Source organism: Xenopus tropicalis, chromosome 9, assembly GCF_000004195.4.
Source record: "Xenopus tropicalis strain Nigerian chromosome 9, UCB_Xtro_10.0, whole genome shotgun sequence".
In the NCBI taxonomy this organism is placed as follows: Eukaryota; Metazoa; Chordata; class Amphibia; order Anura; family Pipidae; genus Xenopus; species Xenopus tropicalis.
In genome coordinates this window covers 56,057,245-56,071,031 of record NC_030685.2, presented here as the reverse complement: position 1 = coordinate 56,071,031, position 13,787 = coordinate 56,057,245, and the positions used below count along the sequence as shown (strand labels likewise).

At 40.7% G+C, this 13,787-nt stretch overlaps 1 protein-coding gene across 25 annotated transcripts in view; it reads right to left on the bottom strand.

The window, feature by feature from the left end:
* Positions 1–13,787, bottom strand: part of unc80 (unc-80 homolog, NALCN channel complex subunit) — a 139,955-nt gene that overhangs the window by 97,157 nt on the left and 29,011 nt on the right. For 23 of the 25 annotated variants that reach the window (XM_031893923.1, XM_031893924.1, XM_031893907.1 and 20 more), the window contains exons 13-18: positions 9,232–9,588; positions 6,478–6,609; positions 4,729–4,876; positions 4,191–4,339; positions 3,646–3,812; positions 2,170–2,268 (exon numbers count right to left, since the gene is read on the bottom strand). In XM_031893923.1, coding sequence (XP_031749783.1) covers positions 2,170–2,268; positions 3,646–3,812; positions 4,191–4,339; positions 4,729–4,876; positions 6,478–6,609; positions 9,232–9,588 — 1,052 coding nt within the window. The remainder of the gene's footprint in view (positions 1–2,169; positions 2,269–3,645; positions 3,813–4,190; positions 4,340–4,728; positions 4,877–6,477; positions 6,610–9,231; positions 9,589–13,787) is intronic. The other 2 variants (XM_031893918.1, XM_031893919.1) reach the window with 1 other exon arrangement.

Genomic DNA, 13,787 nt, shown 5'->3' with positions numbered 1-13,787 from the left:
TTTAAAATACAATTTAACATTTAAAATGTATTTTAAAATGTTAAATAAAAACAAAATGACAATAAAATAATAAATTAAATGCTAAACACTGCAGAGCCAGCTGCAAGTAAAATTATGGCTGCTTAAAGAGAACTAAACCCAGCCTCCACTCTACCCCCCCCCCCCCAAGCTCCCTCCCTTCAAGAGTTGTTCTGTTTAGCAGTCTCCTTTTGTGCTAACCTGCTATAAATCTACAGAGTTCAGAGTTTAATACCGCCATCTTCTGTCTGTCTTCTGATTCTCTTCATTGTCAGTACGGGCATACGCAGTTAAAGGAGAAGGAAAGGCTAATAAAGAGTTAATCTCAAGCTACAGGCATACCTTCAGTTGTCTCAATAGTGCCCTTAAGTCTGCCTAAATTTCACCTGTTCGGATGATCAGAAGCCAAACAGGAAGAAAAAATGCTGATCTGTGTAAAGAAAGTTCCCATAATGTCTCTAACATGCTCAGTTAGTAAGACTATGAGTCAGCTTCCTGCTGATTGGCTCAGATCCACATTCCTAAGGGGGGTAGTGAGTTCTTAGCATTCTTGAGGGAGGGAGGAGGAGGAGAGGGGAGAGAGCAGAGAGCTGTGTGTCTCTGGCACAGGAAAACAGACACAAGAAATTTTTTGACAGAGAACTCAGTGCAGCGTTTCTGTGAGTGCTTATGGCTGTATTTGCATAGACCTTTCTGATAAAGTTTACTTAGTTTTTACCTTTCATTCTCTTTTAAAGTTGATTCAGGGCATGGATTTAACTGTGCATTCTCAGCTGAATCCACGCCCTGATGCATGTTGGCACTCTAACAGAAGAGGATTAGAAGACAGGGGAAGATGGCACCTTTGAACTTTGCTGGGAAACTCTGCAAATTTATGGTAGGTCAGGACACAGGGAGCCTTCTGAAAAGAATCAATGCTGTTTTTGAAAACACAAAAATGCACAATGGCACAATGATTAATACAACAAAAATGATAGTATGTAGAAAAAACAAAAGTAAGCTGGTAAAAATGCACATAACATATAGTTCATAAGTAATGGTATTTAGGCAAAAATAACATAAAACTGCAAAATTTACAATGAAAAATGACTAAACTAATGCAAATAATATGAGCTGCTAAAGCTAGTCAAACAAATGGCTCATACCAGTACTGGACAGGAAGGAAGTCAAGATAGAATCAATATGGCATATTCAGTTATAAATAACTGGCTGTACTATTTGGAAGACAACATTGCAGATCACCAAGATATTTAAGGATGTATAAAAGTGGATACTTGAGCACCAATATGTAATTCCTTAAAGAGGTTGTTCACCTTTGAGTTAACTTATATTTTTTTTCAAATGGGCTTGTTTTAGCAACTATAGAATCATATTAATTAGGTTATGTAAATAGCTGCTTCCAATAAATCACTACTTACCTACTTTCTACCAATGATTATTTGCTTGCTCACCAATGTGCTGGGTTGAGCTCAGCACTTCTAAAAGGGTCAGGACTGTAAGCTATTTGGCTGGTCTGGTTCTAGAACATTTTGAATAGAGCGGCACTCTACTGGAGTAAGAACCCAGGCAAAGTTAAATAGCAAAATAAACAGATTTCACAACACAACATTGACTTTCACCTGGTTACTTAAAAGCAAAATCACCAATCACCAGCTTTATTAAAAAGAAATATATGGTCAGCAAAGATGAGCCCAATAAAGTGCAACACATAACAAAAAACCTGGATCAACTAAATGTTGGCAAAATAAGAGTTCAAGCAAATTAGATATGTCTAAAAAAGGAAGGGTTGCCATTTTGTTTCAGGAGAGAAGCAAGATGGAGATATATATGTGATTCCATTTAGTGCTGAAATGTCCAAACTGTAACCCCCACACCCAAGTAATTGTTGAAGTACAATCCCTGGAAAGACTTTGTCAATGGAAACAGTAGTTGAACAATTGCTAGAACACTGCCCACAAGTATATTAAATGTAAGTAATTTATTTGTAAGGAAAAGTATAATGTGTCCACTAAAAAGAATCACTTGTTCAAGAGAGTACTGAGCTTAAATAAATAAGTGCAGCCAAAGGGTCCTGGGATTTCTTGGCAGAAGATGGTAGCATGTAAGCTGATGCCAGTAGACAGTGCAGGTACAGTATTTTAGCCTACTTACTGCTCTGGAGTCTGTGGGGGGTGGCTAGAGATGTAACTTCGGCACTCCTCGGGCGCATAGGACACACGGCCCTTTTCAGGAGCGCTCCCCTCTTCAGGTCTAAGGGGACAATAGGGCGCACCAGAGGAAAGAAAAGTCAACCAATGACCTGTCCCTTTAAAATGACTTGCATCGCTGTGGAACATCATCAATTGAACGAAAGTATCTGACTGCACTTGTATCATTTATCTGATATCTGTTACAGCTAACAGCAGCAGCTATAGCATTGCCACAGGAATTTGATAATGTCTCCTTTGGAGCCAGCAGTGGTATTGTTTAAGATTGTCTAATGAGCAGTAGTGAGAAACTGTCAAGGAGCAACATAAAAAAAGACTACTTGGGCATATTTCAAGTGTTACATGTCCCATTATATAAGCAGTAGGACTCAAGATCAGCTAGAATTCATACAAACAATATTGGTCATCTGAATAAGAATCCCTTGAGCGGTACATTTCTTAGCTCGCCAGAGCAGAATTAATCCTTGGAATGAACTCATGTCTCACTAAAATTTTTATAGAAAACCCTATAGGCTAAAGGTTACAGCTAGGATAATTGCTGATCAGATCCAAACTACAGATTTCAGTTGTGCTGTGATCAACAACTGCAATGGCTGTGCATTCAAAACCCTCTTGGCAAAAAAATGAGGAAAGGGTAATTTTTTGTGTGGATACAATGTAGTCTTTGAAGTCTTTGTGCCACATATAAAATACATTGAGTCCCTATAGGAATATATTCATAAAGTGAACCTATATATACATTAAAAAAAATATTATTTTTTGATTAATGATTATGATCTTTATGTCTGCTGGGGGCCGGATTCCTTTTGTGCTTTGCTTGTGGATTATACTCAGCTCTGACAAATAGAATTCCAACCAAATGAGTGGTGAGCTAATACTTATATGTCAGGGCCAATACTATCTTTAGGTTAGAGGTGTCAGTATCACTTCAACGTGTTATCACACTGTTAAAATCTAACAAGAACAAGCAGTGCTCAAGAACCAAACAGATCAGGCTCTGCTTCTAATTCTTCCTATGCTAATACTAAGCAATATCAAGTCAATTGCAAAGAATAGCTCTGTCTAATATAAAGCTGCTAGCACACAACAGGCAGCAAGTACTGGTTTGAGGCAGCAAAGCCCAGTGAAGCTCATTAAGGCAAGACAAGCAAGTGTTTGTAGGTAAGGAAAGCAGAAAGCATGACATAGGAGAGAGGCTTCTCTAGCAGTATATAAAGGCTTACTAGGATGCAACTACTGTGATATATGCATTGGGCAGGAACATGCAGCGTTTATGGGGAAAAATATATAAAATATCAGAAAAAACAGCAAAGGCAGTATGAAGTACAGAGCAGCCAACTAAAGAACAGCCAAAAGCAAAAAGCAAACTAATCAGTAAAAGCTCCTTAGGGGCCTACTGTTTCCTTGTTTTAATGCAAACCTTTTGCTTCCTGAAGGTCTTGGCTCTTGCTCTCCATCCTCTGATTTTTTTCCTGGTGTTAATTTCTCGGCACTATCCAGCAGGGCACTGAGTGCCACCCTGCGGAAGACATTTCCATGAGCTTCTTTGATAAACTGCACTAGCTGCCGGATATCACAGTATAAGCCCTGTGAAAATAACAGAATATGAATGTGAGTAAAGAAAAAAGCTTATTGCATCTTATTAGGCAAATTAGAACAAGCATGGAAGAATACCTACTGCTGTTCATAGGGGACCTGCTTATTATAAAGAAACCTGTTTTACTAAACTACTATTCTAGGGGTGCATATTCAACAACCCTTATATAGAGTTACTGGCCCTGCTATGCAAATCCTGTATTTGCAGCCCCATTAAACCCATTCAAAAGACTTCTCACAATTTTATCCTGATGAGAAGCATTTTGAATACAATGCTTGCATTTTTTAATTTAAGCAAAAAGCAGCAAAATTCTTCGATATTGCTTAGATATTCTCAAACAATATTGGTAAAAATGGAACAATGCTCACCAGGTTCTCAGGGCTGTGTAGTTCATGAGTAGTTGAAGCACACCGAGTAATCAAGGACTTGAACATAGAACTTACAATGATCCCTTCCACACTTTGTGCTGTAGATTTGTTGTCCATTGTCGTGAAATTGTTTCCAAACCCAGCCCTGTCTAAGAGTAAAATACATAAAAACAGAGTTAAAGAAAATCTATGGCAGAGTGGTTGATCTCTATTGAAAAGAGAAATGCAATAATAATAAGTGCAATATTTTGCATTTAGGACATGGAATTAATGGCTCTATATCAATCAGCTTTACAATAAATAGACAACCAACAACATGTTTTCAATTCATATACAGTCTATAGAAATATCTTGCTTATTTCGGTGAGGTGGGGAAAGCTGAGAATTAGGGTGGAACTGCAGTATCTTTCCCAGCTTCAAGGTTTTATCTTCAAGTGGGGCTTGAAACTGAAGTTTGACAAACACTGCTTCTGTTCAAAATGTTAGTCATCCACATGTGTGGATTTGGTTTGCCATGCATCACCAAAATCCCACTTACTGTCAGTTACTGGCTCCATGCAAAATCCTAGAAGTGCATGCAGAAAGTCCACAACATTATTGAGGGAATCTTTGTTAACATAGTCTCTCATTGTTTGCCGGAACTGCACTTTGTCCAGTTTATAGAGTTTGGTGAGACAGCTTTGTGCCTGCAGAAAAGAATTAAAAAGGATTTTTTTTGTCTCTGGGATAATAAGTAATGATGCATTAGATCAAATATGATAACAGCAGTTCTACTGAAACACATATTTTGAATAAGAAAAGGTATAGCCATGGGCATCCACAAATAGTGGCACTTGCCCCCCTGGAATTTAGTACAACTCACAGCCTATTATTCCAGATTGCTATTTAAATGTCCAACGTTGCTCTGCTTGTCCTTTGTTTTTCTCAGCACCCTGCTCCTTGTGAAAAAAATCCAAGATGGCCATGTGTTCCACTCTGGAACAAGTGGCCATTGTGGACCTTTTAAAGAGGCTGGGCATAGATGGAGAGACAGGCTTTGTTGTGTAAAATCTGCTGTTTAGACTACATACTTCTCCATAAGTGTGAACACAGCATAAAATAATAACTTTGGCATTGGTATTCTGCCTGTGAAAGTGTAAGGGAATGCTTTCAACTTATGCATTTCTGCATTCAGCTTACTGCATGCATTTACTTAGTAATTATGCTGGCTTGTCTAGGGTTAATATGCAGATTTTCTATTTTCTGCAGAAATTATACTGGAATGTCTGGGTGAAAATGTCCATCGTCTACTTTATTAAGTAATTATGTTGACTTGTCTGCGGTTAATTTTCTTGTTATACATTTTCTTTAGTAATTATAGTGGCACGCCTGGGGTATGTTTTGGTAAAATATGTGTTGTATTTAGGGGTGTGTTCACAGAGGGCACTTGGTGAAAATTGTTTTGCAGTGCTGCATATGTCATATTTATTATGATTTAAACTGTCTACTTAAACAGTCCCTCCAGTTTTGTTAAATACAGTACGTTGTGCAAGACTTTATAGGCTTTGCCAATAAATTAATTTCCTACAAACTAGGCATCTGATTATTATATACAGACTTGGTCTAGAAAAACAGGTTGTTTTTGATTAATGACTTTGCCCCCCCCCCACCCCCATATTTAAGTCAATATTCCAATGAGTGGAGTGATTGTCTACACTCCTTATAGATAGCTGTACATTTGCTAGAGAATAGTAGGCAGAAATAGAAACACTGCCATCAAGAAAAGTAACATTATACAGAATAATTCTTCTATTTTAGGGTTTTACTAACAGCAAAAATGTTGCAGAAGCTGCCAGGATCTTGTCTCTCACCTATAGAGTAATATGGGATGGGGTTAAAAATCTGTAGCTTGTTTCATTTATTGTATAACACTTGAGAAAGAGCCATAGCTTGACTACTTAAATGTTCAGCAGCACAGTTTCTGCATTAGTGTATCTGCTTTTTTTCAGAACTACAGAACATAAAATTCTATTATGAGGAATTATTGAAAAGATTAGTCAATAGGTGAAAAACACAGGGACATTCTGATAGCATGAAAATAGGAATTCCAGGAAAAAACAGTGCAGCACTGTATGTGAGTGTATAGATAGGTAAGTATAGGTTGTGTGTGCTGGGTTTACTTGGATGGGTTGAACTTGATGGACTCTGGTCTTTTTTTAACCCTATGTAACTATGTACTATGTAACTACACAAAGCAGCAAATTGGAAATACAAATAATCCACTATTACTAATACTAAGTGCATTTACCTGATTCCTTAAGCGATCCCCTGACAGTCCCCGGTGACCTTCTCCACAGCCATACGCACAGCCCAAAGACTTTACCAACTTGATGAGCATGGTCAGAGCCAGCTTGTGTGTAGTAACTGGGACAGTCTCATCCTGATTCTCAGCAACAGAAGCCAATACACAGGAAGAGGAAAAAGACAAAATAAATAAGGCGATGTTCAGAGAACCTTTAAAAAACATTTTCATATATTTAACACACTCTGGCAATGCAAATAATTTTGTGAATAAAATCTCACCTACATAGTGTATGTTCATTGCATAGCCTATGTCATGAACTTACTAATAAACTTTTAGTATGTTATAGAACAGTGCTGTCCAACTGGCGGCCAGCGGGCCCCCCCTCTGTGTGGCCCCCCACCTGTCTGGCTGCTTTGATGGTTTACCCTTGTGTACCCCCTGCTTGGTTCTCACTTCAGATTCAGCCTGTAATCCCTCTGTATTGTTTAAATATGTAATCCCCTGTACTGTTCACACATTTTAATCTATGCATTGTTCACCCCCTGCAGTGTTCACACCTCATGCTCAGGCTGTAATCACCCACATTGTTTGTCTGTTCACACCTCAGACATTGTATCTACTGCCTGGACTATACTGTCTGTGTGTAGGCAGCATAGGGTAGGCAGAGTATGGCACATAGGCAGCATAGGGCAGGGAGGGTATGGCACAAACAGGCAGCATAGGGCAGGCAGAGCATGGCACACACAGGCAGCATAGGGCAGGGAGGGTATGGCACAAACAGGCAGCATAGGACAGGGAGGGTATTGAACACACAGGCAGCATAGGGACGGGAGAGTATGGCACACACAGGCAGGGTAGGGCAGAGTATGGCAAACACAGGCAGCATATGGCAGACACAGGCATCATAGGGCAGGCAGAGTATGGCACACACAGGCATCATTGGGCAGGCAGAGTATGGCACACACAGGCAGCATATGGCAGACACAGGCATCATAGGGCAAGCAGAGTATGGCACACACAAGTAGGTGCCTGTGGGAGGTGAACCTGGCAGGGGTTTGTTCAAGGAGTTTGTTAGCAGTTGGAAATAGCCATTAAATGGTCCCTAAGGTGTGTAATTATATGCTGTGTGTTGCTGTGCTATCCACAGGGGAGGAGTAGTCATATGGAGTTTAGAGTATGTCTTAATATGACATAATATAATTCTTTCACATATGAATGATGGTTGATATCCCTGCAGTGAGGACCAAGCATTTGGGGTTTTGATGCACTACCACCATTGTGATAAAATGGGTGTGGTTTGAAGTGGGTGTGGTTGAAAGGGGGGAATGGTCAAAACTGGCTTCCATTAGCAGCCCTCCACCATGTATGTGCGAGAAATTCCAGCCCTTGGCACCGTAGAAGTGTGACAGCACTGTTATAGAATAACCTATTCTAAGCAACTTTTAGATCGGTCTTCATTATTTATTTGTTATAGTGTTTTATTTATTTGCCTTCTTCTTCCAATACTTTTACAATTTTTAATTGGGGGTTACTAAGCCCAGCAGCCAAAAAACTATTGCTCTGTGAGGCTACAGTTTTATTGTTATTGTTACTTTTAGTTACTTTTTTTTTTCTATTCAGGCCCTCTCCTATTTATAGAACAGTCTCTCATCCAAACCACTCCCTGGTTTCTAAGGTAACTTGGACCCTAGTAACCAAATAACTGCTGAAACGCCAAACTGGAGAGCTCCTAAACTGAAAATGAAATAGCTATAAAACTACAAATAATTAAAACTGTAGACCAATTGCAAATTGTCTCAGAATATTACTCTCTACATCATACTAAATGTTAACGCAAAGGTGAATAACCCTTTTAATGTAAAATTTGTATGGTAATCTGTGCTGAATCTTTCCATACAAGAATGGCAATTAACAGAACTGAGCAAGCTGGGACATTTTAAAGCAAGTCACAAAGTAATCACAAAGTAATCAAAGCTCCAAAATAAATCAGAATAACAATTACACATAATTGGGGGGTGGGAATTGGAGGCAGAATCACTACTACAACTGAGCTTTCTATGCTACAAATGGGATACAGTTAAAACACTTGACTTGTTGCTGCCCCAGTTCAGTACCACATGCATTAAGTTTTTCTCCTTGCCCCAGGGCCAAAAACTGCATTGCATATTTCTGATGAGAAAGAATCTATATGCACTAAACCTTCAAGAAGACCAATATTTGTGAAGGATAAATGAAAGAGCTTTTACACTGATGAGAGAGTAATTGATACCTGCTGATTCTGTAGCAGCCAAGTCAGGCTATGCAGAGACAGAACTGCTCATATTAAAGGTGTAGTGTAGCATAGCTCTGAGTATGATAAACGCATTGACCTCTCTTCCTTAACACTTTCCCAGTAAATGACGTACTATATCATTGTCAGGGAAATTACGTCATGACAGATATGTTACATTTCCGCATTCTGCAAATTGCCTAGCAATGCACAGTTCCATATTAGCTGTGGCCACTGGTAGTAAAAAGGTTAAAGTTAGGTCCCCTGATGATGCTGGCCCCTAGTATGATTTAAACATTGACTGTATTGGATATTGACAACAGCAGCCATACATTTTTCAGTTTCTTCAGTATAACATTTTGTTTATTTTCAGCTTTTAGCCTGAGTTATAAAATAAAAAAAAAAAACACAGAGAAGGAAATCAAGCCTGTGTGACAAAATGACCCTCATTCTAACCTCCATCTATTTTAGTTTGAAACTCTTGTTACCTTTTCTGAGTTTTTATCGTTCTTATCAAAATATCCATTTCCACCACTTCCACCATCCCCTCCTCCACCTCCGCCACTGGCTCCACCACCGGATGTTCCCCCAAATCCACAGTTTGATCCTCTTGCTGACCCCTTCATCTGGAAGTTCCCTTCACTTTGCCTCTTGTCTCCGCAAGCAGAGCCGGATCCTGAAACCGAGGCGGATTCGTTCTCCTTATTGTCACTCTTTTTTCTCTTCTTCTCTACACATGGCACTACGCCTAGCTGCAGCAGGCAGTCTACAATATTCAGAGCCACATCACAGATTCGAGAGCTGATATCATGGTTCAGAACCAGGTACACAGCCTTAAGAACAACCTAAAAACGAAATAGCCATGTTAATTCCCTCAGATCTGTCATTGTCATGTATGACAAAAAAGTTCTTATAATGTTAATGTTATATGAGTGTTACTGGCAGCCAAGCTTTTTTCACATAGACTTTCAGCAGTGTAATAATGGGCAGTTTCTTCCAGGTCTAATAGTCCGTGGCTGCCATTTAGATGTTTGCCTTTTTATAATCACTTAGACAGAGGAAATAAATTATCTATGTTTAAAGGAACAGTTTAATGTAATATGAAACTAATTAAATAGATTGGCTGTGCAAAATAAATCGTTTTCAATATAGTTATAGTCAATATGTTATAGTCAGAACTCTATTTCCTCCTTTGGTTACTTTGTCAGTAACCAATCAGTGACTTGAGGGGGGCGATATGGGACATAACTGTTTGCTTTTGAATCTGACCTGTGTTCTCAGTATCAAAAGCAAACTAACTGAACAGTTTTGTCCCATGTGCCCCCCCCCCACTAAAGTCACTGACTAACTTAGAGTTTAGAGAGCTGAAAGCAGGAAGTAGTGTTCAGGCTATTATGTTAGACATCTGTCCACTCCAGCCTTTATAGATAAAAATTTATTATGAATAGAAAATATTTTTTATTTTGCACAGCCTATTTACCCAGTTTTATTTTTACACTGAACTGCTTCTTTCAGCACTAAACATTTCAATACACTGTTAAGAAGAGATCCCTTCCCCTGAGAGCTTACAATCTATTTGGAAGAGGAGACAGGCATAAAGAAAAAGAACAGTTAATGCAACCTGTCAGTTGGGTGCTATTGTTAAGATATATTTACATAAAAGCTTTATAACTACATGTGATTTTAAATGGTGCACTACTGTTTGGTTTATTTTAATGCCATTCCTTTAAACAAATTTACCACTATGTAATCCATATTTAGACAAATTTTGTCTTGGCTTTAGAAGCTTTTATACTATGACATATTTGCTATTTATAGGTATTTGTAGGTATACACAACAGTATTTCCTGGTCATCCCCAGGCAGCATGAAAAACACAAATGGGTAGGCTCCCCTGTCAGTATGCAGAAGAAAACACACCTCCTTATTAAGTTTAAATACCTCCCCCCAATGGTACCTCCCTGTCTTTGTTTTCTTCTGTCAGTAACACAGTCAGAGCAGGTCACACTCACAGGTCCGTTAGGATCAGATTACCGGGTGCAGTTTTTTTTGGCAGTGTCTCTCCACCCGAAGCCCTGCCGTTATCAGCTGCGGCTGTGTGAGCAGGGAACCTCTGCGGCAGGTTTCTGTGCCTTTTTGGCTCCGTCCAGCGCTACTGCGCTCCCTTCATGCCGGCTACCCGGAAGTGACGTCATCGGGGTGCGCGCGAGGTTTAAAAAACCTCAGCGTGTAGGCAGATCCTGCCCTTAGTAGCGGTTCTCTGCGGTTTTTCGGCGTTCTGCGAGGCAACATGGATCCAGCTGCCCCTAAACGTGCCGCCTCTCGTATGCCTGGGTGAGTGTTGATCTGCTTCAGTTTTTTTTTTTTTTTTTTTCCCCCCTGGGTTTTTTCTACTAACTGCGAAAAGAACTGCCAAATCTACTTAGTATTATTTTTTCCATGTGTGCATTAGTGATTCTGCCCCTGTTGAAGAACCTTCTTCTAAAAGGGACAAGCATCACAGTAAAGAGAGCAAATCCAGTACTAGGACTTGTAAGGCTTGTGATAGTCCTGCAATCAAGAATAAGAAGTTATGTCAGGCCTGTTTTGATGATTATGCTGCCAGAGACCTTACTGATCTTTCTGCCACTCCTGCTATGGTTCATGATACTTGTCTGGATAAACCTTCCACTTCTTCTAGCATGCCGGTATATCAATCTACCATTATGAAATGGATTAAACAAGCCGTATCTGAAACTGTTAACGTTTCTGCTAATAAAGCCCCTGTTGCCTCCCAGGTCCTGATGTCTTCAGAGGATGAGGGTGAATGTTCTTGGTCTGAGGAGGAGAGTCAGGAGGATATTCAGTGTTTTGAGGCTAGATTCATCCCTTCTTTGATTAAAGCGGTCAGACGGACCTTAAGTTTGGAAATTCCGCATGGCGAAGACAGCATCTACTTCTCTCTTTACTAAAAGGAAGAAGCCTTCTTTCCCCATTCACCCAGAGATCAAGGAGCTGATTAATCAGGAGTGGAGTAAAGGCTCTAAAAAGTCGCCTGTGGAAGCTAAGTTTGCACAATTGTACCCCTTTGCGGCAGAGGATTCTGAGGTTTGGGAGAATACTCCCACAGTTGATGCCCCGGTTGCCCGCCTGTCCAAAAAGACCGCTCTCCCTATAGATGACATCTCGGCTTTAAAACATCCGATGGATAGGAGATTGGAGACGGAGTTGAAGAAAGCATATTTAACAGCAGGGGCAGCCTGCAAGCCGGCGGTTTCAGTTGTGTCGGTAGCCAAGGCTATGTCTATCTGGGCAGAGAATATTGAGCAAGCAGTTTTGGAAGATTCTCCCAAAGACAAGCTAGCTGAGGCACTTTTAGATCTCAAGAAAGCGGCAGATTTCTGTCTAGAGGCATCAGTGGATCTCTCTAAGCTGGCTGCCCGGAATATGATGTATGTTGTTGCCGCTCGTCGCGCCTTGTGGCTGCGTGTTTGGTATGCTGATACAGCCTCAAAGAATACTCTCTGTAGGTTGCCATATGAAGGGAAACGTCTTTTCGGAAAGAATTTGGATGAGATCATCTCTAAGTCAACAGGAGGTAAAAGTACCTTTTTGCCTCAAACAAGACGTTTTCAAGAACCTAAGAAGCAGTTAGATAGATACCCTTATAGGCGTAGGGAAGAAGCTAGATCCTACAGACCTGGTAAGGAGTCTAGGGCTCCATGGCGCACTGGTCGCTCGGCCTTTTTTCGTTCCAACAAACCTAAAGTCTCCAGATCCCCCAAGCATCAACCTAAGCCCCAATGAGATGAGGCCAGTCCAGTCGGCTGTGGGTGCGAGATTATTGAAGTTTCAGCAGGTCTGGGCCGAAGACATAAAAGACGAATGGGTACTTTCAATTATTTCAAGGGGGTATCGTCTGGAGTTTACAAGGAAACCTGTAAGAAATCATTTTGTGGCTACAAAAGCAAAGCCAGAAAACCATTTAATCCTGCAGGATTACATTGCGCAGCTGCTGATAAAGGAGGCAGTCCAACCGGTTCCCCCAGAGCAAAGGGGGCAAGGATTCTACTCACCTCTGTTTCTAGTAACAAAGGCATCGGGAGAGTTGCGACCGATTTTAGATTTAAGGGAGTTAAACGAATTCATAAAGCCTCAGCGTTTCAAGATGGAATGCCTGAGCCTGATAAAGGCAGCGGTGCAACCAGGAGATTGGCTGGCATCCCTAGACTTAAAGGATGCCTACTTACACGTTCCAGTGGCAGTGGAACATCAAAAATATCTCAGGTTTGCATGGAAGAACCAGCACCTGCAGTTCCGGTGTCTGCCGTTCGGGCTCTCTACATCCCCAAGAACATTTACGAAGGTCTTGGTTGTCCTAATAGCGAAATTGAGAAAGGAGGGCATAGAAATCTACCATTATTTGGACGATCTGCTCGTAGTGGCAAGGAGCAGGTCGATACTCCTTCATCATGTAGCACAAGTCAGGAAGATCTTAGAATGCTATGGATGGATCATAAACGAGGGCAAGAGCCAACTGGAGCCTTCCCAGACCATCATTTACCTAGGTGCCTTCTTCAATACGAAGATAGGGATGGTTTCTCTTCCCCATCACAAGATCATGTCGATTTCAGCAAAGACCAAGCAGTTGATGTCTTGTCAGAGTTTATGGCCTTGTTGGGTCTGTTAACAATCGACCATAGGCCTGGTAAAGTGGGCGAGGTGGAAGATGAGAATCATCCAGAGATGTTTTCTCTCCCAATGGAGATCGGAATCTCAGAAGAAGAAGCTAGATCCTACAGACCTGGTAAGGAGTCTAGGGCTCCATGGCGCACTGGTCGCTCGGCCTTTTTTCGTTCCAACAAACCTAAAGTCTCCAGATCCCCCAAGCATCAACCTAAGCCCCAATGAGATGAGGCCAGTCCAGTCGGCTGTGGGTGCGAGATTATTGAAGTTTCAGCAGGTCTGGGCCGAAGACATAAAAGACGAATGGGTACTTTCAATTATTTCAAGGGGGTATCGTCTGGAGTTTACAAGGAAACCTGTAAGAAATCATTTTGTGGCTA